Raw genomic sequence first — 24,930 nt, 5'->3', positions numbered from 1 at the left:
TGATCTGTGTGTGAGACACGGCGGGCAGCGGTGCAGAGCGCGGTGCAGGATGCCAGCGATCGGGGGGATGAGTGGTACCCAGGATGGGAGAGGGAACCTGAGGATGCAGGGAGGAGCCAATGATGTGGAGATGAGTGGTACCCAAGGATGGGAATGTGAACCTGAGGATGCAGGGATGAGCAGGAGCCAAAGACACAGGGATGTGGGGCACCCAAGGATATGGAGATCAGTGGTACCCAAGGATGTGAGAGGGAATCTGAGGATGCAGGAAAGAGCAGGAGCTTGGGATGTGGGGATGAGAGGTACCTAAGGATGGGAAAGTGAACCTGAGCTTGCAGGGAGGAGCGGGAGCCAGGGATGTGGGGATGAGTGGTACCCAAGGATGGGAAAAGGAATCTGAGGATGCAGGGATGAGCAGGAGCCAAGGACACAGGGATGGGTGGCACCTAAAGGTATGGGGATGAGCAATACCTGAGCATGTGGGGTAAACCCAAGGGTGCAAGGATGAGCAGGACCCAAAGTCATCAGGGTAAGTGATACCTGAGCCCTGAGCAACTCAAGGTGCAGAGCCCAGCACTGATTTTGTAGCCAAAAGAAGTTTTGACTTTTTGACTTTGTTTTTGACTTGGACACAGCAGTGCCAGAGCAGGCACTGCCAGACTGGGGCCCTGGTACCTGTGCAGGCACTGTGAGATTTTTTTCTTCATTTTTGTTGAGTTTCATTGCTGCCATTAAGGTTTCACAGGTCCCTGTGTCACCCAGTGGTGTCCCAACCCACCCACACGAGCACAGCCCTTCATCTCTGTGGTTTGCTGATTACCTTCAGCTTAATTACAAAACTCCAGCAAAAGGGAGAGGAAAGGGAGCTCTCATCATGGAAAAACTGACTAACATCAAACATGGCAAAAGCTGACCAGACCTTTTCTGCTTGGTTTCCTCTTAGGTGTCCCTGCCAAATCTGATAGGCAGCTGCTGACCCACCTACGTGAGCCTCTCGTGGGGTAAATTTGTTTCCTTTGTTCTGTTTACTCGCCTGGTGATGATTTCACTGCTGATAGCTGCAAGCCATTCCCCTGCTGTCAGCCCCAGTTTTGGGTAATTCTATTTATGACACACTTTAGAGTGCTCAGGGATAAAATGAAGGGAAAAACTCTCAGCTGTGATATGGAGTTTGAGGAATGAAGTGTTGGTGGTGCTGGGCTTTTGAAAAAAAAAAAAAATTAAAAAAGGAGAAACTGCTGTCTGAATTTCAGGGGTTTGTTCTGCATCTGTTTCCATTTTTTTAGGGACATTTCTCCCTGCAGAAGGGAGCAGGGGCTGGGAGAGGAGGTGCCAGCCCCAGATAGTTGATCTCACACAGGGGGTGACTTTGGGGACCCTTTGGGGGCTCACCCCTGCCCATGGCCAGCAGGATTGGGGATGTCCTGCAGCAGCTCCAGCAGCAGTTCCAGGGCCCACATTCCCTCCAGGGCTGGCAATGAGTGATGTGCTGCTTTGAAGGTAAATTGGGAGCAAACAGCAGGAGCCTGGTGAAACCTGCCTGGCTGTTAACAGAGCTCAGCCTTTTAACAGCATTTCTGATCAGCTGGGACTCCCCCAGAGCTCCATGAAATATTAAAGCCTGTTGATAGCTCGTTAAAGCCAATATTTTGGCTGGTCCTGTGTGCTGTGAGCTGGGCTCTGGTGCTCAGCCTGCAGCAGTGGCTCAGGAGCAGCTCTGTGTCCCACCACACTAAGAAAATTGTGGCTGCAGTGAGCAGAAGGAATCAGAATTCCAATCCTGGTGTGCAGCTGAGCTCTGCAGCAGCCCCAGCTTCCTGACTCCATTCCTGGCTTGGAAAAATGCAGGAAGAGAGGCTCAGGAGGAATCAGGGCCAGAGGATTCATCCTGGGGTGGCTGTGGATGAGGGGGCTGCTCCCTCTGTGGGTTTGGGGGGTTTGGGGAGGTGCAGCTGGCTCAGCTGCTACATTTGGGAAATCTATAGGGACTGGGAGTGTGGGATGGGATCTCTGGGCAGGGATCTCTGATTCCTTCAGGATTCCATGGGCAGGGACACCTCCCCTAGAGCAGATTGCTGCCAGCTCCATCCAGGCTGGAATTCCTCTGTCCCCCAAGCACAGCAGAGCACTGGGGCAGGACCAGGAGCTGTCAGCAGGAATAAACTCACAATTAGTAGCCACATCCTGCCTGACCCATCCCAAAATCTGTAGGAAACCCACTCTGAGACTCCCTGGAGTCAGGTAAAATCTGGAGCCATCACACTGTTTCTGGGAAGGAGCTTTCAAGGTGGTTTTCTGCAGTTTTGCAGGGGATGGACAACTATTGATCCTGCAAATGACCCCTGCAGAAACCCATCGATTCCTTTGGAGCAGCAGATCATTAAAACTCAACTTCCAGACCCTTCTGGTGGTGCCAAAGTGCTGACACAGCACAAAAGAACCACTTGATGGTGTCATTGTCCCTGGGACTGTTGGCATTTGGGGAGCTCCAAACTCTTCCCCCACGAGAATCTGCTCCATAAAATGCTTTTTGCACAGTGATGCTTCACATCTGAATTCCCTTTAGTGTGTTTTTTCCCTCAAATATGGGAAAACTACTCAGGAAAAAAAACATCTTGATGAAGTTTGGTATTTTTGGGAAGACTCTGAAAGCTTCATGTGTTTGGCAGCTGGAAAAATCCCATGGATTGAAGGAGGGAAGCACAGCTTTGGATGTTGATAGGAGCAGGTTCAGCACTCTCAGCTTCAATATTTTCACATCTCTAGATCCAAACCTTGTGATAATTGAGACTTTTGTAGGAATTATGGAGCAAATCTCTGCTGCACTGGAGACTGGACAGAGAATCTGTGGCTGCCACATCCCTGGAAGTGTCCCAGGCCAGGCTGGAGCAGCCTGGGGTAGTGGGAGGTGTCCCTGCCATGGCAGGGTGGGATGGGATGAGCCTTGAGCTCCCTTCCCACCCAAACCATCCCAGGATTCCTTGATAATCAAACACAGCCTGATGGGATCCTCCTCCAAGGCCAAAACAATCCTTAAATCATTCTTAATGGGACAAAATAGACAATATTCCTGTAAAAAGTCCCAGAGGAGCTCCTGAGGCAGCCCATCCATCAGCAGCAGCTCAGAGCAGGGCTCAGGGACAGCTCTGAACTCCAGGGCCTCCCCTTTCTCCAGCACATCTGTAACTGCAATAATGCCCAGAACTCGAGGAGATGACTCTGCAAATGTAAAAAAAAAACTCCACCAGCCATTACCTCACAGCTCAGAAATCCCCTCTGCCAGCAAATATTTGCTGTTGGACTGTTTAAAACCCAGGGAAAGTGAGAAAGAGAGGCTGAAACCCTCCTGGAGAGCTCTGATTCCTTCCCAGGCTGTTAACAAGTTTGGGTGTCCTCCAGAAATGAAATGTGTTTTCTGTAATAAATTAGTCCAATTGAATAAATAAATAAAATTTATTCATTGCTATCCACTCTGTATTTATTTCTGTACTTTATGTATGAATTATTTATTTGTTTAACACAATTTTGTTTTCTCCAACAGATAAAATGTAGAAATATCAGATATTGGTATCAATGGATTTTCAGGCTTCCAGCTCACATGTGAAACTTGAAATATTCTTTATTCCTTCTGCTGCACAGAAGCATTAGAAAGATTGGCTTAGACTGGTTTTCCCTGTGCATTAATTCCTCATAATTAGGATTTTATTCCCTTGACTCCATGGAAAGGCTCCCACTCATGCAATGACTTTGGCTGAGGCTTTTAGAGTTACAAATAATGAGCATCTCTTCCTGTAAGGGATGATTTGCTGTTTTTCTATTGAATCAAATGATCTGAACACCTAAAAGTGATTCCAGGGTGAAGCCTCCATCCCACACCTTCCATGTGGAATCTCTCTGGGATCCAGGGGGGAACTGAAACCCCAATCCCACCTCATCCATATGGAATCCCTTTGGGATCCAGGGGGGATCTGAACCCCAATCCCACATCATCCATATGGAATCCCTTTGGGATCAAGGGGGGATTTGAACCCCAATCCCACCTCATCCATATGGAATCCCTCTGGGATCCAGGGGGGAGTTGAGCAGCCCCACAGGGCTGGGTGGGAGCAGCTGGAAACACAAACACTGAGATATCCTAAAAGGCACTGAGGGACAATTTGTCACACTTGGAAGGATCCCTGTGTCGGTCTGGAATAACCAAAACCTTTTTGATTTTGGAATTCTTCGTGTTTTCCAGGGAGCAACATTTTTCCTCGTTAGCCATGCCGGCTCTGCAGAGGCTGCCCCGATCCGGGCGCGGATTCGTGCCGTGATTTCATCCCGCTGTTATTTACAACTCAGCCCAACTGCTCAACCTCTTCCTATTATTTGTGGTTAAATATAGCAGCGGATTCTTTCCCATCCCTGCCGCTCTCCCACACGAATGGCGTGAGTCAGGAGCAGCAATTCCCGGCGGGATGATCCCGCCCCGGCTGCCCTGGAGCATCCCGAGCTCCGCCGGGGCAGCGGGAGGTGAAAGGATCCGTGTGACCCAGCCCGGCAGCATTCCAGCGGGAGCATCCTCTGCTTCCCTGCCCTCCCTCCAGGGATTCCAGGTAATCCCAGTCTTCCTGTCCTCCAGGTAATCACAGTCTTCCAGGAATTCCAGATAACCCCATTCTCCTGTCCTCCAGGGATTCCAGGTAATCCCATTTTCCTGTCCACCAGGAATTCCAGGTAATCCCTGTCCTCCAGGAATTCCAGGTAATCCCATTTTTCTGTCCACCAGGGATTCCAGATAATCCCAGTCTTCCTGTCCTCTAGGAAATCCCAGTTTTCTTGTCCACCAGGGATTCCAGGTAATCCCAGTCTTCCTGTCCTCCAGGAATTCCAGATAATCCCAGTCTTCCAGGAATTCCAGATAATCCCATTTTCCTGTCCACCAGGGATTCCAGGTAATCCCATTTTCCTGTCCACCAGGGATTCCAGGTAATCCCTGTCCTCCAGGGATTCCAGGTAATCCCAGTCTTCCTGTCCTCCAGGAAATCCCAGTTTTCCTGTCCACCAGGGATTCCAGGTAATCCCATTTTCCTGCCCTCCAGGGATTCCAGGTAATCCCAGTTTTCCTGGCTGCATCCCAACTGCTTTCCATCCCACCAGGAATTTCAGGTATGACCCCTGGCTGCATCCCAGCTGTCCCACATTTCCCAGGAATTTTAGGGATCCCAGTTTTTGTGGGAGTCAGAAGAGTGGGATTGAACACCAAAGCCTTTCCCATCTTCCTCTCATTCTCCCCTTCTTTCTGAGGAGATTTTATTTTTACCAAACGGAACAATTCCCACCCCAGTTTGTCCACAGGAGCCTGAATTCCCTGGATTCCCTGTGCAACAGGCTGCAACCAGAGAGTTTTCCTGGGGGAAAAATCCAACACCCCAACTGAGGCAGGGCATCATCCATGCAGGAGGCTGTGAAAAAAATGGAGGAAAAGGGAGAAAATATTTTTTTAAAAAGGGAGAAAACCCTTCCAGCTGTTTTTCCAGGAATGATGCAAGCACAGGGCCACGTGTGAAACATCCTCAGGGAAAGATGCAGAGGCAAGGAGGGATGAGGAGGATGCTGAGGGGGCTGGAGAGGTTTGACCCCGCTATTTTTACTCTCCTTAAACAACCGTGTCAGCCTCGGAGGCGGCGTGGAAAAGAGGGAAAAGCTCTGGAATGGCCCCTCCTGGATCCATCCCAGCTTTTGATTGTCCTTTTTGGGCAGCACAAAGTGCTGGGATGGCTGCAGAAGGGCAAATTATTCCCTGCTGGAAAAGGAGGTGGGTGGCTGCTGTCAAACCCCAGGAGCAGATTTGCCGTGTCCAGCCCCGGCTTCCTGCTCAGGATGAGTTTGTGCTTCACTCAGTGACATTTGAATCTGAAAATTGGGGTGGAAAACAGGGATGGAGATCAGGGATGGAGATCAGGGGTGGAGATCAGGGATGGAGATCAATCAGGGATGGAAATCAGGGATGGAGATCAGGGATGGAAATCAGGGGTGGAGATCAGGGATGGAGATCAGGGATGGAGATCAGGGATGGAGATCAATCAGGGATGGAAATCAGGGATGGAGATCAGGGATGGAAATCAGGGATGGAGATCAGGGATGGAGATCAGGGATGGAGATCAATCAGGGATGGAAATCAGGGATGGAGATCAGGGATGAAGATCAATCAGGGATGGAAATCAGGGATGGAAATCAGGGATGGAAATCAGGGATGGAGATCAGGGATGGAGATCAGGGATGGAGATCAATCAGGGATGGAAATCAATCAGGGATGGAGATCAATCAGGTAATTGCTCCTGGTGAAGCCCTGATGGCCTCAGCCCCTCCTGTCCCACACAAATCAACCCAAACACCAAAAACCAGCAGATCATGACAAACCTGCAGTGACTCTCAGCCTTTCCTCCCTCCCTGTGCCACTCAGGGAGTTGCAACAAAATATTTGGTGGCTCCTGGAATTCCTGTCGATTTTGGAGCTCCAGGATGACACAGGCTGGAGCAGAATGGGGTAAAAACAGTGAATATCCAACAAAAAAACGTTCCATAATCACCAGAGCCAGGCTGTCCCCCCATTCCTGTGCAGCAGGAGCTGCAGTGACACAGCTGTGGTTCTTGCAGCCAAAATGAAATATTTTATAGGATTATTGATATATAGGATAGGATTATTTATATTTATATTTATATTTATATTTATATTTATATTTATATTTATATTTATATTTATATTTATATTTATAGAATTATTTTATATTTATTTCTATTTGCAATGTATTATATAGAGTGTGGAGGTGTATATATAGTAAAATACATATTTTGCATTATATTTATAAATTATACAAAGTGTATATATTTATAGTATATATATTATATATAAATACTAATATAGCATATATTTTAGTGTATATATATTTATATTCATAGTATCTACATATTATTTTTAAATGTTAGTATAGTATATATTTTATAGTATATATTTATTTATGTTTATAATGTATTGTATAGAGTATAGATGTATATAGAATAAAATACACATTCAGCATGTTATATATCAATTATATAGACTAAATGTATTATTTATTTTATGTTTATATTTATAGTACTTATCTAGTATATAAAATACTAGTATAGTATATATATATGGTATATATTTATTTATGTTTATAATGCATTGTATAGAGTATAGATGTATATAGAATAAAATACACATTCAGCATGTTATATATCAATTATATAGAGTAAAATCTATATTTTCTGAGCAGCCTGACAATTGCCTGAGGCTCCAACTCCATTTCTCTTTCATTTTCACTTCCCCCTCTGCTTTTCATCTGCCATACCCCAAACACCAAAAACAGCAAAAGAATTCACAGCTTCTCTGAGCACCTCTGCCAGGGTATAAAAATATATTATTATATAGTTAATATTATATATATATATAATTCATTTATACTCTAATATTATTTTTATTTATATTTTTATATTTGCAGCAGGCACCTCTTGCTGCTTTATCCCTGAGGGTGCCTGGGGAGATCACAGGGAGTTCCTGATCCCACTGGGAATTCAGGCTGAGATTACAAACCCCCAAAATTCCAAATTTCCAGGCATCACCTCCTCCTTATCAAACAGATCATTAATCCACTTTTTTTTTTTTCCATTCTCTGATTCTATTATTTTTCATCCTTATAACTCATTATAATTTACAACTCCTTATATCCTTCTTCTTCATTTGATAGTTTTGTTTATTATTTCGGTTTCTGACAACGACACAATATAATTATGAATAAAATTCTCCATTTGATATTTTTGTTTATTATTTCGGTTTCTGACGACCACACAATATTATTATGAATAAAATTCTCTCTAACTCCACCCCAGGAGCCAGAAGGGGCCGGGGCTGGGCAGCTGTTGCCATCTGCAGGCAGCTCTGGAATAAATCCCTGTGGATACTGGTGAGGTGGATCACTGGGTACTGGTGTAACTGGGACAGCTGGGAATCCAGGAGCACCCAGGAAAACATCCCTGATGTTTAACCCCGTTATCCCAAATCCATCCTGGGTATCCCAAAAATGCCTCAGGGCAGGGATTGCTCCAGCCAGTTTTGGGATCCTCACAAGGACTTTCCAGGGAAGGGAATGGGGCTGGGAAAGGGACTGGAACAGCTGAGAGACCTTGGAAAAGGTTTGGAGAATTCCTGATGGAGCTGGGAAAGAGTTTGGAGAATTCCTGAGGAGCTGGGAAAGGGTTTGGAGAATTCCTGAGAAACTGGGAAAAGGTTTGGAAAATTCCTGATGGAGCTGGGAAAGAGTTTGGAGAATTCCTGAGAAACTGGGAAAAGGTTTGGAGAATTCCTGAGGAGCTGGGAAAGAGTTTGGAGAATTCCTGAGGAGCTGGGAAAAGGTTTGGAGAATTCCTGAGGAGCTGGGAAAGAGTTTGGAGAATTCCTGAAAAACTGGAAAAGGGTTTGGAGAGTTCCTGAGAAACTGGGAAAGGGTTTGGAGAATTCCTGAGGAGATGGGAAAGGGTTTGGAGAATTCCAACAGAAGAAGGAGATAGAGGAGGAAAGAGGAAGGAGAAAAAAAAGATTCAAAGAAAATGAGGAGATGAAGGAAAAGAGGAAGAAGAGAAGGAAGAAGAAGAGGAAGAAAGAGAGAAGAAGGAGGAAAAGAAAAAGGAGAAGAAAAAGTGTAATGAACTTCAGTGCTGAAAAACCTCCAGAAAACCCAGATGCAATCTGCCAGGGAAGAAAGAAGAGATGTCTCCTCTCACCTCCTTACACATTCCTGCTGTTCTCCAAGTATTTGTTCCAGGCTCTGGATTTTTAAGATTTATCCCCATTTTTAAGAGTGGGATGACTGTGGGGCTCAGAGGATGAACCTCCAAAATTAGAGGGGTTGTGGGAGGCTGGCACTGCTCTGGGTGCCTCCAGAGCCTGAGTTTTAGGTGGCAAATACCTAAAAAAAATACCCTGAGGCACCTCAGGCTCTGCATGCCAGCCCTGTCCCGTGTCCCCAGGGCTGGAATTCCCCTTCACCTGCAAGGACCTGCAGCTCCATTTTCCTTTTCCCCAGAAAATCCTGGTTTATAAAGTGCCAGCAAAGCTGTGCCTTAAATCTGTCCCTGTCCTTGAAAAAAAAAAATCTAATTTATGCTCTGAGAAACTGAACCCCAACCTCCCTCAGCACCACCAGACTCCAGTTAAACTGGGGAGGGGGTTTGATGTGAACTGGGCCAGTTTTCTGGGGGTGAATCAGACCCTCAGAGGAAAACCCAAAATTGGAAATGTTTGGGTTGAGCTGAATCCATGAACAAGGAGCTGGGGCTGTGCCAGTGCTGGGACAGTTCCTGTTGATTTATTTATCATCCTGGGGACATCTGGAAAAGCTGGGAAATGATGGCTCAGCCACACTTGGGGAGCTCTGAGCAGCACCCCAGGGATGGAGCTGGGAAAGACAAAACCCCTCTGCACTCCCCACACCTTCCCTTGTCCTTTCTCTGCTGATTTTGTTTTCCTTTCCTCATTTTCTCTCCCCTGTGGGTGATTATTTACCCTCCCAACTGTCACTGTGCCATGAACTTTTCCCTCTCCCTTCAGCTTGTTCCAGGCTGGATTTGTTGCCAGGTGTCTGGGCGAGTTGTTTACAGGGGATTTCCTTCCCTGGCACTTCCCTCTCTGCCCAAAATGAGCCCTGAAGTCACTTTTTCAGAGTCTCCCATTAAAAGCTGATTAATTTTGTGGGATTTCCATCAGTTTTACACCCCCCAGCTCGTTCCTTTCAGCACGGAGTTTCCTGGGAATATGGATTTTCCAGAACTCTGGGGTGTCCTGGGGCATTTGGGGCAGGGGGAAGATTTGAGGGGTTCCCAATCCAGAATATTTCCAGGAGCATTTGAAAGGTGCCTGGAGCAGCATTCCGAGCCTGTGTTGGCTCAAGTATTTAAATTTGTTTCTAGAGATTATTTTTATTTCTGCTGCTTGGGGTGGGCACAGGGGGAGGGGGGGATTGGGGCTGGATCAGCTTTTGCAATAAGAGATGTCCTTAAACCACCCTTTTTTAATTTTTTTTTTTTTTTAATGTCTGAATGTGCTGCAGGTTCGGGCTGGTTTTTTCTTTCTTTTAGTTTAACTTTTTCTTTTTTTTTCTCTGCCAGCAGGAGGCAGATCCTGACGTGCCCAAGGCCAGGTTGGACAGAGCTTGGAGCAGAAATTCCATGGAAATCGTCCCTGCCCATGGCAGAGGGGGAGGTGGAATGAGAAGAACTTTAAGGTCCCTTCCCACCCAAACCATTCTGGGATTTTAGAATGATTTAACACATGTATATAATACAAATATTTGGATAGATAAAACCTAATACGCCCAGAATATCAATATTATCTCTGGGTAATATTATTTTATTATTTTATTATTTTATGATTTTATTATTTTATTATTTTGCTATTTTATTATGCTATTATTTCATTATTTATGTTATTCCAATTATTTCATTAAATTATTTAAACCTTAAGTTATTAAAATTATATCATAATTACTTTATTCTTTATTACAAATTTTTAAATATTATATTCATTATTTTATTACGTCATGATTATTTATTTTATTTAAATTATTTCACTAAATTATTAAAAATATTAAGTTACTAATTATGTCGTAAATTTAATTCTTTATAAAATACATTTTAAATTATTATCCTCATTATCTTGTAATCTAAATATCTGGATAAAAATAATAAATTCATTCTATTTATGAATTATAGCGTCCCTATATTATATTATATTATATTATATTATATTATATTATATTATATTATATTATATTATATTATATTATATTATATTATATTATATTATATTATATTATATTATATTATATTATATTATATTATATTATATTATATTATATTATATCATATCATATCCGTATTATATCTATATCTATATCTATATCTATATCTATATCTATATCTATATCTATATCTATATCTATATATCTATAGATGTCTATATATCTGTAACTATACATATATAGATATAACTATATATATATATAGACATCTATATATCTATATCCATATATCTATAACTATATATATATATATATCTATATATCTGTAACTATATATAGATATCAATAGATCTATAGAGATAGCAATATAGATCTAAAGATATAGATATATAGATATCAAAAATATGCATGTATATATAATATCCGTGCAGGTACAGGGCGGGCGGGTGCGATGCACGCACAGCAGCAGCGCTCGGAGCGGGGATGGCAACGAAGGGGGCGATGGGGAGCTCGATGGGCGTGCCCTAGGGGGCGTGTCAGTGGGTGTGTCAGGGGCGTGTCCTAGGGGGCGTGTCAGTGGGTGTGTCAGGGGCGTGTCCTAGGGGGCGTGTCAGTGGGTGTGTCAGGGGCGTGTCCGGGGGGCGTGGCCCCCGCGCTCCCGCGCCGTTCCCGCTCGGTGCCGCCGCACGGAGCGCGGCGATGTCCGGCCCGGCCCAGGAGCCCGACAGGTGAGCGGGGCTGGGGTCTCTGCTGTCCCCTTGTCCCCCGCCATCCCCCCGCAGCCTCCCGGCCGCGCCCCGGGGCTGCGCCGCCTCCCCGGGCCCCCCTCCCCGCTGTTGTCCCCCCTCGCTGTCCCCCTGCACCCTCCCGCTGTCCCCCTGCACCCTCCCGGTGTCCCCCAGCCCCTCCCGGTGTCCCCCAGCCCCTCCCGGTGTCCCCCTGCACCCCCATCCCCTCCCGATGTCCCCCAGCCCCGCCCCTCGCATCCTCCCATCCCCCACCCCACCTGCATCCCCGCATCCTCCCTCTCCTCCATCCCCCCTCCATCCCCCCCCCTTTTCCTGTGCACCGAGCCCGGAGGGTCCCTCCCATCCCTAAACCCCCCATCCCGCCCATTTGGGGTACCCCAGCCCTGCCGTGCACCTGCAGCTCTGCAGACAAAGCGCTGCTGCTGCTGCTCGGCTCCATCCGCACCCCCCGGTACCCCCCGAGCCCCCCCGGTACCCCCCGAACCCCCAAACCCCGAGCTCAGCTCGTGTTTATCTCCCTCCTCCTTATCTCGCTTTCCCCGCCCGCCTTCCCCCCCTTTTGGTGCAATTAATGGTTACAGTTATTAACTGCACAATGCTCGCTTCTGTGGCTGCGTTTTTTGTTTCTTTATTTCCTTCTCCTCCCGTTTCTGCGCTGTTTACCAGCGCGGGAGGAGGGAAATGCAGCTGGAGGGGTTCGAGGGAAGCCATCCCAAAATTTGCAAGCCAGCACTTGGTGGAAAGGTTGAAGGGTTGCATGAAGAACTCTGAGCTTGGCTGCCAGCCCTGGAGAGCATCCAGCCTTCATCCAAATCCTCCAGATAAATAAATTTTGTTGGTGGCTTTTTTTTTTTTTTTGTTTTGGTTTTTTTTTTTGTGTGTGTTTTTCAAAGATACAGTTTGGAAGAGCAAACTGTTGTGTAATTTCTTGTGGAGGAAAAGCTTTCCCACTTCTTCTTGCCCTTGACCCAGAAACTTTTGCAGCCCCTTTGCTGTGCTTTTTCAGGATCATCCACTTGGCATGCCTTTCTTGACTGTCTCAGGAATCCTATTATTGATTTTTCTGCCATTCCCATCTATTTATTTCTTTTTCAGTTTTGTGGCTCAGTGTGGCCCTGGGGCTCTGGGTGTCCACTCATTCCAGGGACACCCAGGATGGCCAAAATCAACCCCTTGAGCTGAGCAACTCCCAGAGCTCAGCTTCACCATCCCCAGCATCTCTGGGATTGCTCTGTGACCATCACCACCTCAAAAAAAAAAAAAAATAAAAGGGCTGGATGCTTTTCCCTGCTTGCTCTTCCAGCTGCCCCTTGGCAGGGTGGAGGTTCTGGAATATTTCCTGGTGCCACCACAGTGCAGGAGAGCTGGATGTCACCTGTTGGTTTATGGTGACTGCACCCAGGGCAGCTTCTCTTTGCTGGATCTGCCTGACAGATGTTGTGGAAAATGTTTCCAAACAGGATTTTTATCCATGAGTGATAAACACAGCAGGATTCTCCTTTCCAGGAGTGGAGGGAGGCTGGAGGTTGGTGTGAATTTGCCACAAATGGGTTTGCTGCAGTTCAGAGTTTATCTGAGTTTCCATCCTGGAGATTGGTTGGATTCTTCCCAAAAGGACAAAAGAGGCTGGAACCAGGAGCTTGTGCCAGTGGGAATTGTGTCCAGCAGAGCCAGCTGTCCCCAAAGTCTCAGGAGAGACCAGGGCAGGGGTGATGCTGCAGGAGATATTTAATATTTAATATTTATCCCCCATCCCAAGCCAGCTGCCAAGCCTGGGAGCAATGGCAGGAGTGGGAATGCTGCCCCTGGGCAGGAAGGAAAGGGTGGCAGAGCTCTCACCTGTGTCTGCTTTTGTCTTCCAGTGGGGCTGAGTCCCTCTCCTCGGATGAAAAAGGTACAGGGGTTCTGGCAATGCTCTTCCTTGGGAATGGGAACAATAAAACTGGCTTTAAAACCCAGTTTAAAAGGTTCAGGGATTTTGGGAAATGCCAATCCTTGAGAATGAGAATGGTAAAACTGGCTTTAAAACCCGTTGGAAAGGTACAGGGATTTTGGGAAATGCTTATCCTTGGGAACGGGAATTCTGTAACTGGCTTTAAAAACCAGTTGGAAAAATACAGGGATTTTGGGAAATTCCCATCCTTGGGAATGGGAATTCTACACTGATTGAAAAGGTTCAGGGATCCTGGGAATGGTCATCCTTGGGAATGGGAATTGGAATTCTAAAACTGGCTTTAAAACCAGTTGGAAAGGTACAGGGATTTTAGAAAATGCCTGTCCTTGGGAATGGGAATTCTGTAACTGGCTTTAAAAGCCTCGGTGTAAACACTTCATTTATGGATTGTTTTTTGGTTTATGCTGTTTTTTAAAATCTTTGTTCTTTAGTTATTTATACCCTTTCTCTGATTACAAAATTGGCAAACCCTTCTCCAACTTTTTTCCCTGTTTTTCTGGTGCAGAGGTGACACCCAACGGCTTGGAGGGACCGGGGTCAGCCGAGGAGCAGCCCGAGGGTGAGCACACATGGCTGAGGGATTCCCTCACTCCTGGGATGCTGGCACTGCTCCTGCACCCCACATGTCCCCCCAGAGCACATCCCAGCCTTTGCAGTGCTGGTTTGTAATGATGGTTGTGACAGGAATTGGTTGGAGACACATTTGGTGCATCCACACAAGTCAGCTCTGGTGGGACGCACAGCTCCCACCTGCCATGGAAAACCAAAATTTAACTGCATGTACCATGGGTGAAGCTCCAAAATTATCCAGGCTGTGTAAAACATAAGAATTAAATATTCTGAACGCCCTTCAGGAGGGCCTGGGTCTCCCCTGGTGCTGGGATTTGATGCTCTGATGCTTTTCCCTGATTTTTTTTTTTTTTTTTTTTTTTTTTTTTTTTTTTTTTTTTTGTTGTTGTTGTTGTTGTTGTTGTTGTTCCACCATCTAATCTGCTGCTGGATCCAAACCTCTGGCTGGATCTCTGCACTCACATTCCACATATATATACATATATATTCCACATATATATATATTATGCCTATTTTTAAGGAGAAGCCAGTTCTGAAGACAGCTCCAGCAGCAGCTCAGAAGAGGAGTCAGGTGAGCAGAACATTTATTTACCTGTAATACCTTTTTGAAAACTGATATTCAGTTTAAACCAGCTGCTCCTCCTGGATATAACCTCTCAATTTTAGGGAATGCTAGCTCTCATTGCTTTCCCAATAAAAATTTTGGGAGCCAGTGATTTCCAATCAAAGGTCAAAGGGCAGCAGCTCATGCTGCTTTCACCTCACAGACACAACACCCTAGGCACAATACCCAGGGATATTTTTACACCACAGCAGTTTTCCAAACACCAAGAGGCCATAAATTTCCTCAAAATTGGCAGCAGAACTGGCCAAACAGGATGGATAGGAAAAGAATGAAAGGAAGTGTTTGCTGTCGGTGGCTTTGTGCTTCCATGGGTTTTGCTGCCAGCAGTTTATTCTGGTTTTATGTAACACTGCTAATTAAACAATTCCAAGTGGTTTTTTTTCTCTGCAGATGCAGAGGAGTGGGGTGGGGGAGTGTGGGTTTACTGTCCCTGTTAACCCTTGCTCTGCAGGAGGAAGCCAGCTGGGATAAACAGTGCCTGGGGGTGATGTGGGATGGCAGGAAGGATTTTCTCCTTTGGGAAAAGGAGCTGCTGCAGAGCATCCCTAGGAAATGGGGGGTGGAGGCCACTCCCTGCACGTGCAGGGAGTGTTCCTGCTGCAGCTCAGGGGCTGGGACAGCAGGGCTTGGGCTCACAGCCAGCCTGGCTGATGTTTGCCAAGCTGAGCACAGCCTTCCCTGGCTCTCCCAGCCTGGGGGTTGGAGTTCCAGGGTAGCTCTGGGGCAGCCTCCAGGATCCAGGATAACTCTGGGACAGCTTCCAGGATCCAGGACAGCCTCCAGGATCCAGGATAACTCTGGGACAGCCTCCAGGATAACTCTGGGGCAGCCTCCAGGATCCAGGATAACTCTGGGACAGCCTCCAGGGTCCAGGATAACTCTGGGACAGCCTCCAGGATAACTCTGGGACAGCTTCCAGGATCCAGGATAACTCTGGGACAGCTTCCAGGATCCAGGATAACTCTGGGACAGCCTCCAGGATAACTCTGGGACAGCTTCCAGGATCCAGGATAACTCTGGGACAGCCTCCAGGATAACTCTGGGACAGCCTCCAGGATCCAGGATAACTCTGGGACAGCCTCCAGGGTCCAGGATAACTCTGGGACAGCCTCCAGGGTCCAGGACAGCCTCCAGGATCCCTTTTTCCTGGGAGGGAGGTGGGGTGGGAAGCAGCTCTGCCACTCCCCTGCTCCCAAATGCAGCTCTCAGGACACACAGCTTTTGGCCTGAAGTGTCAGCTCTGCTGGAATTCCATCCTGTTGGATCCAGCCAGGAGGATCCAGGCACTTCCAAATCATTTTAGGGACAAACACATTGCAGACCATGTGGTGGTTGCTCCTTGGGAAAGCTCTTCCCAGTTTCCATGCCAGGGCCTGAACTTTGTGCTTGGCACCATGAGGTTCATCTCAGGATAAATCTTTTTTTAACCCCTGTGAAAATGCCCAGGGGTTTGAGCAGTTTAGGAGTTTTTGGCAAATTCACATCCTGATGTTCAGCTTCACCCCCAGGCTGTGCAAAGCCTGCAAGGACTCTCAGGAATGTTCTCCTTAGGATTTGATGAATTTAAGCAAATGAAATTGTGGATTTGTCCTGGATGACTGTGGGAGCAGAAACCTTCTGAACATTGAGATATTTACTCCAAACTCCTTTTTCCTAGATGAAGAACAGGAGGAGAAGGAATCCCCACCTTACTGCAATGAGTCAGGTAAGAACAGATCTCCTGAGTGGTTTTTTTTTTTATTCCTGCCTGTTTAATTACTTGGCTTTTCATGAGCTCATCTTCCTCTTTTCCTACTAGGAGAGAGCTTCTTGCCACCCTGTGAGCACTGCAGGAATGGAAATGTAGGTTTGTGAGAAAAAACCCCACCCACTTATTTTGCCTGAGATCATTTGCAAGCTGTAATTCTACTCTCTCTTCACTTTTTAATGAATTTTTTTAAAAAATCTTTTTGCAGGAGCAGAAGGAGCAAGTGACCCCCAGGAGATTTGCTGGAGGAAAGTTTATGTATGAATTTTTTTATTATAATGGGTTTGAGTTTACATTTTTCTCATCAAGGTGCTTCAGTCTTTGGTTGAAGTGAGCAAACAGCTCATTTGCTGCATTTGGATTTATACTGGAAGCTACACCCAAATCCTTAAAAATCACAGTTTGGAGCCTGTGCTGCCTCCAGATCCTGGTCCAGGGCAACTCCTGGGAGGGTTTTTCAGGATGCTGCCTTGTCTTGCTGCAGCAATTAACAGCAGCCCCATTGTTATGTGCTTACTTCAGCCTGGATGCACATGAGGCATCCTGCCCTGCATTTTTCCTGGGATGCAGCACTGATCTCCCTCTGTGTGCCCTGGGGTGGTCCCTGTGGGGTGTCCATGCTGGGTGTGGATGTTATCCATGGGAAATGTTGGCTTTGACTCCGAGCCCTTCATGTGAGAGCAGCTCCTGCCACAGGAAGTTTTATGCAAAATGCTCATTTCCAGCTGTTTTGCATAGGCTGGGTGGGCTCTCACCAGCCTTTAACAGCCCAGTGCCAGCTCCAGAGCAGCCTGGAGCCCATTGTGGCTGCTGTGCTGTGGAGATAAAGCAGGAGGGGGTCACTCTGTTACCCCACTACTTTTGGCTGTCTCTTTGCAGGGTGCAGCTGGATGCAGAGGGCTCCTACCAGTGCAGCATCACTGGGCTGATTTTTGAGGTGACAGGTGCTGCCAGGATCACCTATTCCCTGTTATCCTGGAGCAAATATGCCCAGCTGGTGGAGAAGCCCTGGATTGTGGGGGGCCCCCTGTTCGACGTGTGCTGCTCGGTGCCTGCTGTGCTCCGCTCCCTGCAGTTCCCCCACTGCCTCTGCCTGCAGGGTAAGTGACCCCCATGATGGAAAAATTCAGATTTTAGCTATAGGTAGGTGTGTTGGAATTAATTATAGCAGAGAGATAGGCTTTGCTGGAAATAATGGAGAGTTAGTTAAAAAAAAAGCTGGATTGGGGATGGTTATCCAGGATTTAAATAACTAATTGGTTGTCATTTTTATGTTTGTTTAGCTGGGTTTGTAATGAGGAAGGGAGAAACTGATAAATAGATCTAAAGGAACACAGATGGTTGCAAATCTTTTACATCTGGGGACAAAACCTATTCAAAAGTCACAAAACGAGAGATGAAATTGGAGTTCTCTCAGAGCTCATTAATGTCATCTGTGGGAGGGGTTGAAAGTTCAGAATGAGGAAGACTCACCTTACTTCTTCTTTTTACAACTCTTCCCCATAAAGAGGATCACTGACCCAATTCAGGGAGCAAACCACATGCTTAATAGCCTTTCAAGCTAATTACCATGAGAGTAGGGAATGGGAGGTGTTAGTGTTAGGAATATGTAAATATTTAAACCCTTTGTAAATAAATAGGCTGTGGAATTGCTTTGGGTAAACTTTGAGTAATCTTTACAGTGGGTATTAGAGGGTTACCCCATGCTGAAATAAGCAGATACTTTCTAACTTTAAATTTGAGAGTTTTTCTCTGTCACAGTTGAGTATTGATATTAGACCAATACTCATATTTTGGTAAATCAGGGGAGTGTCAGGGTGTCCTGGTGTGAAGGACAGGTGTCTGCCAAAAAAGGCAAGAGCTTTTCTTTGAAATGGAAAATGTAAACCCCCTACCTCCAAATTATTATAATTTTAAAATTAAGGGGGTTTTAGGTAAAGATATGGGAATTAGGAATAACAATTCTTTACTAGTAAATTAAAATAGAAATGCAGTATTACAAAGAACAATCCCAACCCTGCCAGAGTCAGAATCCAAGCTGGCACAGTCAGTCAGTCAGGGTGGTGGCACAGTCCCATTCCATGGTGCTGCATCCTCCTGCAGGGGCAGATGTGGCTCAGCTGGAGCAGTGCTCCTGGAGAAGGTGCAGTTTCCTCTGAAGCTCCAGGGATGATGTGGAAGGGTCTGGTTTTCCTCTGGAATCCAGTGGGAAGAAGGTGCCTTGGTGTCCAAAATCTCAGTTTTTCTCTGGGTAGGAAAGGCTTGGCTCCTGCCCTGGCTGGAGCATCTCCCAGTGGGATGATGGAATTTTATCAGCCATGCACTGGGACTCACTGGCCATGAACAGGAGATATCTCCTGGAGGGAGGATGGGCTGTGGGAAGATAAAGATGATTGCCCAGCTGGTTTAAACAATGGCCCATTAACAGGAGATATCTCCCACAGGGATAAGATTCACTGCCACACCCAGTTTATAACAATGGCCCATTAACAGGTGATATCTCCCACAGGGATAAGATTCACTGCCACACCCAGTTTTAAACAATGGCCCATTAACAGGAGATATCTCCCACAGGGATAAGATTCAGTGCCACATCCAGTTTTAAACAATGGCCCATTAACAGGAGATATCTCTTGGAGGGAGGATGGGCTGTGGGAAGATAAAGATGATTGCCCAGCTGGTTTAAAGATGCCCATTAGCAGAGAATATGTGCCAGGAGATCAGGGGCACTGCCCCACTGTAACAGATGGGATCAGAATCCACATTTCTGGCCACATCAGCCCCACACCCAGGGACAGCTGGGGACATTCTGAGCCCTGCTTTGTCCCCCCAGATCACGGGGCTGGCGTGGCCTTCAAGCTGCTGCACGTCAAGGACGGCGGCGCCGCCATCGAGGCCTCGGCCGAGTTCTCGGCCTCCCACGTCAAGTGGGTGGTCACCTCCCTGTCCCCCGTGGGCCCCCTGATCCAGAGCCAGCAGCCCCTGCAGTACCACGGGGCTGTCATCCTCTACAAAGCCATTGATGAGCACCCCTCGCTCTCCTTCTGGGTCTACCTGGCCACCAACAATGATTCCTTCATCAAGGTGGGTCCTGGCTGTGGGAGGGGGGATGAGGAATGCTGCTGTGGTTTGGGTGGGGAGGGAGATACAATCCCATCTCATTTCAGTGATAAACTGCTGGAATTGGCTGCCCAGGGAGGTGGTGGAGTCAGCTGGGTGTGTTTAAAAACAAAGTGGGTGTGCCAGGGGTTAATTGAGGTGTTGGGGAATGGGTTGGACTCGATGATCTTGGACAATTCTTCCAACCCTGGGATTTTGGGATTTCAGCACTGCCAGGGCAGGGACACCTCCCACTGTCCCAGGCTGCTCCAATCTCAATGTCCAGCCTGGCCTTGGGCACTGCCAGGGATCCAGGGGCAGCCACAGCTGTGCCAGGACCTGCCCACCCTCCCAAGGAACAATTCCATCCTAATATCCATCTAAACCTACAGTCTTGGAATTTGAAGCCATTCCTCTTTTCTGTCACTCCATCCCTTGTAAACTCTCTAACCTCCCTTGTCTCTCTCTAAGCTTTTCCATTTCCATTCTTTATCCAAATCACTTTTACCAAGTAAAAGGAGGAAACAGCCTCAAGTTGTGCCAGAGGAAGTTTAGATTGGGTTTTAGGGAAAATTCCTTCAGGAAAAGGGTGGTCCAGCATTGGAATAGGGCAGTGGTGGAGTCTCCAGTGAAAATTTGGGGGTTTGGAAAGCACACAGGGACAAAAATCTTCCTTTTATTTAGGTTGCAAACTCTTTTCTCTCATTTCAGCCCCGTGGCAGAACAGCTGGAGAGGTTTAGTGATGCTTTTGGAGGGTGGTGGTTATTCCACAGCTTTTTGGGAAGTTTGTGGAGCAGCTCATGGCTGTTCTGTAGAGCTGGGCCCAGAGAACAGCCCAGAGAGCCACCTGAACACAGGTTCTAAATGTTGATTTCACTGAGTAATATTGAAATACTAAGCTTGAAATGGTATTTTAAAATTTTAGGATATCTCAAAGGCTGTGAAACACTCAAAAAGGAAATTTGTTAAAATTGAAAAGCCTGCTGTATGCCAAAAATTACTGCAGGAGGGAAAGAAGTACAGACTGATCTGTGAGCCAGAAGCTGAAATAACTCCTGTGGTGAGTCCTTCACACAACCCCTGCACTGCAGCTTCCCTGCAAACAGGGCACAAAAAGGAACCATTTGCCTCTCAGAGCCCAGAAATTTTGGGATGAAATCCTGATGCTGAAGTCAACAGCAAAACTCTGGACAAATTGGAGTTTGGGTTGGATCTCTCCCAACAGCCAATTGCCTTTTGTTTTGTTTATTTTAGGTAAATATTTAGTTTTATTTTGTATAAATATTTACTTTTATTCTGTATTTCTGTTGTGTAGGAGATTGAATTTGTTGATGGGTCACTCCTGAAGCTGAAGAGCTACTTTGAGGTGTATTTGGAGAAGCCTGATGACTTCACCTTGTCCCTGGTGGAGCAGGACTCAGATGAGACAGTCTGGAAAGCCAAACTCAGAGAGAGTGAGTCCTTGGGGATGTGGGAATGGCCTGGGATGGGAGAGCCTTAAATCCATCCAGTTCCACCCCCAGGGTCACCTCCCACTGTCCCAGGCTGCTCCTGTCCATGGACACTGCTCTGGGAATTCCATCCCAGCCAGGAATTCCTTCCCAAAATCCAGCCCTGCCCTCTGGCAGTGGGAATTCATTCCCTGTGTGCTGTCCCTCCATCCCTTGTCTCTCTCCCTCTTTCCTGCAGCTCCTTCAGGCCCTGGAATGTCCCAGTGAGGTCACCCCAAAGCTTCTCCAGTCCAGGCTGAACAATCCCAGCTCTCCCAGCCTGATCCTTCCCAGCAGAGCTGCTCCATCCCTCTGTCATGGAATGCTTTTCATTTGGAACTTAAAGAAACATTCAGTTCCAACCCTTCTGCATATTATTTCCTGTTATAATATATTATTCAATAAATTATCCAAAGAATTGTATAATGTAATATTAAATTCTTTTATTGTTGCATTATAACTTGCAGTCTCTTGCCTGTTTGGGCCTGCTGCAGCACATTGAATAAAAGGGGGAAAATCTCATTTTGTCAAACCTGAGGGGTTGGAATCCAGCCAACAGCTTTGCTTTGTGCCTGGGAATTCCTGGAGCTGGGAATTGCTCCCTGACATTTTCTCCTGTGCCCTTTCCCAGGGGATTGGATCCATTGTGGGCAGAACATGAACGAGCAGAGGAGGAGCACAGCCAGTGAGTGACTGCAGCTCATTGGGGTGGGGCCCCTGTTCCCTGTGCCCCTCTGGGGACAGCAGTGACAGCACCTCTGATCCCTTCCCAGGTGTGAAGAAGAGGAAGCCAACCCTCAGCATCCTGGAGGAAGAGGAGCTCCACTTCAAAAAGCAAAAAACTGGCAACACTGCAGGTGGGACCTGGCTGGGGCTGGTTTTGTGTGCTGGGATTGAAACTGAGTCACTTCTTCAAAGCTTTTCCCCTGTGGAATGGTCCAGGCTTGGGGAAGGTGGGAAAAGGAGCTGGATGGCAGTTCTGGGGTGGCCAAGGGGGTCCCAGCAGGGATTGTCCCCTGTGCTGGCACTGCTGAGGCTGCTCCAGCCCTGGGGAACTTTTGGGTTCCTCACAAGGACAGGGAGGGGCTGGAGAGTGTCCAGGGAAGGGAATGGGGTTGGGAAAGGGGCAGCTGAGGGAGCTGGGAAGGGTTTGGAGAATTCCTGAGGGAGCTGGGAAGGGTTTGGAGAATTCCTGAGGAGCTGGGAAGGGGCTGAGCCTGGAGAAAAGAGGGATCAGGGGGACCCTTGTGGCTCTGCACAACTCCCTGACAGGAAGGGACAGCCAGGGGGGATTTGGGATCTTATCCCAGGGACAGGAGGAGAGGGAAGGGCCTGAAGCTGTGCCAGGACAGGCTCAGGGTGGATTTGGGACCAAATGCAATGTTTTTCAGGTGGAGCAAGGTGCTTGACAGACCAGCAGCTGCTGGCCATTGCCAAGCTGCAGGACAGGCACTGGAGGGAAATTGCCATCGAGTGTCTGCAGCTGGAGATGAAGGACATTGAGGACATCAGGGCCATGGAGGAGGAGGTGAACATGCAGAAATTCCAGGTGCTGAGGAAGTGGAGAGACAGGGAGCAGGGCAATGGAACTGCAGAGGCTCTGCAGAGGAGCCTTGGGGAAAAAGCCACCTACGAGATCCTGCAGGCACTGCAAGGTATCAGCTCCTCCTGCTGCATCCATCCCTGGATTTTGGGGATTCCAGCAGGGAATTCACCAAATCCCCAGTGCATGGTCAGGGAGGTCAAAATTGTCTCCCAGTTTCAGCAGTGACTTTCAACTTTGTGGTGTTTTTATCCTTCCCTTCAGGGATTGATACAAAATGAAGAATATTTTTTGCTCTGAGTGTGGAGAGCACTCCCAGCATGACCTGGGTGTCCAAACCAGTTCTTGGGATTTCAGAGAGCTGTTTGAATCTTTATTTCTTTAATTAATGGTTAATTAACACCTTCCCTGATGGATGGATTTCCCAAGGGAGCTCCTCCTCCTTTCTGTGGAGTTCTTATCTTCAGTTCACCTTCTGCAAATCCAAATTATTCAAGGAGCTGGGAATTATCCCTGCCCATGGCAGGGTTTGGAATTAATTGACCTTTAAGATCCTTTCCAACCCAGACCATTCCATAATTTTATGAATTCAGCCAGCCAAGGGGAATTGTCCTCAAAAATTAAATGGAATTTTTTTTTTCAACAGCAAAACTTTGTTCTTTCTTAATTCCTTAACTTAGGACAAAAGGAAGTGGCCTCAGGGGAGGTTTGGATTGGATATTGGGGAAATTCCTTCGTGTCCTGGCCATGTCACCACCCTGGAGGGATTTCTCAGATGTGTGGGGGCATGGGACAGGGTGGTCTTGGAAGAATTGGACTGGTGATTTTAGAGACCTTTTCCAACCTCATTCCATGATTAATTTTCCTTGGAAACAACCTGACTGGAAAAGGTGGAGAGCTCTCCCTCACTGGCTGTGCCACAGCCTTGTGCTGCCTGGGTTGGGTGGGAGGGTTGAATATATTTATTTTTCAACTTAAATATCTTTAAATTTCAATTCTCCCAGTTTGAGTTTTGCAGGAACTTGCAGAGATCCCATAATCCAGGTGTGTTTTTCTCTTCCCTCAGGTTTCTCAGCTCAGAGCTGAGCCAAGGAAGGAGGAGGAGGAGGAGGAGGTGGGAGATTCCCAACCATTCTGCTCCCCTGGGATCCTGCTGGGATTCAGGAATGTTCATGGCATCCCCACTCAGCAGGAAAATCAGGCAGGATACTCCAGAGAAACAAAAATGGAATTTTGTGTGGATAGAAACCACTTCCAAGATTTCCAGGAGAGGTGGATCCTGGAATTCTGCACTTCACCCCCAGGGAAAGCCACAAACACTGGAAGAAACCACTTGGTCTTTTTCATCTCAAAAAGAAAAAGATTTTTATTTCCATCAGGGAAAAAAACAAGAGGGTGAAGAATTCCCCTGGAAACTTTCATCCCCTTCCAAAAAGCACTGAACTGCCAGAAGCATGAGGTACATTGGATTTCTCATGGATCAGGGAGGAATAATCCTGAACTTGTACCAAATCCCTTTGCAAAAATCACTGTATATATGGAATTATTGTATAGATCCTCAACATCCAGTCCTTGTTAAGATGTGGTTCTGCTTCCTGAAATTCCCAAAAATTGGGAACACCCCTGTGAACTGCAGGCAGCTTGGAATTTCCCCATGGAATTTCTTCTCCACTCTTTTTTGTATAGTTTGTCTCCATTTTTTTACGTTGTATAATTCTTTTTTTTAATTTTTTCATACGAGAAACTTTTTATACTTCTTTGGTTTTTTTACTTGTTTTATTCAATCTTGAATAGAATTTAGATGCTTAAAATGTGAGGAGCTGAAATCCCTGTGCTGCAGGATTGGAAAAAATTTGGGGAAAAATGGAATTTGCAGAAGAGAGGAATAACCAGATCCAGGATTGTCTTGTTTTTAAGGCCGTGGGATATTGGGATCAACTTCCTCTGTGTATGTTTGGGAAAGGAAAACATACTTTTGGAAAAATAAGGATTAAAAAGGAAAATTTTCCATTATTTCCATCTGAATTTTGGTTTTTTAGTTGGATGAAGTGTTGGGAAATTGTTGAATTCATGGCAAGAGGAGGATGGAAGTTGTTCCTCAGCGTCTGGAAAAGCTGGAGGTGCCACCAAAAGCATCCAAAGGGTTTTTTGGGATGGAAATCCCAAAATATCCCACCCCATTCCAACCCCTGCAAGGGGCAGGGCCAGCTGCCCTATCCCAGTTTTTTCCAAGAGGAAAAGTTGGATTTTAAACCACACCAATCACAGGGAGGTGCCTTCCAGCAACACCCAAATTATTCCAAAGGATTTGTGTTGGATCCCAAGTGACAAAAAAAACTCCACTGTGACTTTG

At 46.6% G+C, this 24,930-nt stretch overlaps 1 protein-coding gene across 1 annotated transcript; it reads left to right on the top strand.

Annotated features, from left to right (window-relative positions):
• Window positions 1-11,464: 11,464 nt before the first annotated feature.
• Window positions 11,465-24,596, top strand: CARD8 (caspase recruitment domain family member 8). Its single transcript, XM_079315015.1, has 15 exons — window positions 11,465-11,527; window positions 13,411-13,442; window positions 14,008-14,061; window positions 14,593-14,643; window positions 16,355-16,402; window positions 16,496-16,539; window positions 16,653-16,702; window positions 17,324-17,544; window positions 19,278-19,528; window positions 20,470-20,604; window positions 20,860-20,998; window positions 21,666-21,719; window positions 21,808-21,891; window positions 22,426-22,689; window positions 23,644-24,596. Exons 1-15 carry the CDS (start codon window positions 11,499-11,501, stop codon window positions 23,661-23,663), a joined length of 1,476 nt encoding a protein of 491 aa, XP_079171141.1. The 5' UTR covers window positions 11,465-11,498; the 3' UTR covers window positions 23,664-24,596.
• The last annotated feature ends 334 nt before the right edge of the window (window positions 24,597-24,930 follow it).

This window comes from Erithacus rubecula (genome assembly GCF_903797595.1).
Source record: "Erithacus rubecula genome assembly, chromosome: 11".
Lineage (NCBI taxonomy): Eukaryota > Metazoa > Chordata > Aves > Passeriformes > Muscicapidae > Erithacus > Erithacus rubecula.
The sequence above is the reverse complement of the archived record's forward strand: the minus strand, read 5'-3'. Positions and strand labels throughout refer to the sequence as shown.

Excerpts from the sequence above, each read along its gene's own strand:
- CARD8 (XM_079315015.1), top strand. The coding sequence starts at position 11,499 with ATGTCCGGCCCGGCCCAGGAGCCCGACAG. Across the intron at positions 16,540-16,652 it reads AGCACTGCAGGAATGGAAAT|GAGCAGAAGGAGCAAGTGAC; the intron begins GTAGGTTTGTGA and ends ATCTTTTTGCAG. Across the intron at positions 20,999-21,665 it reads GAAAGCCAAACTCAGAGAGA|GGGATTGGATCCATTGTGGG; the intron begins GTGAGTCCTTGG and ends GCCCTTTCCCAG.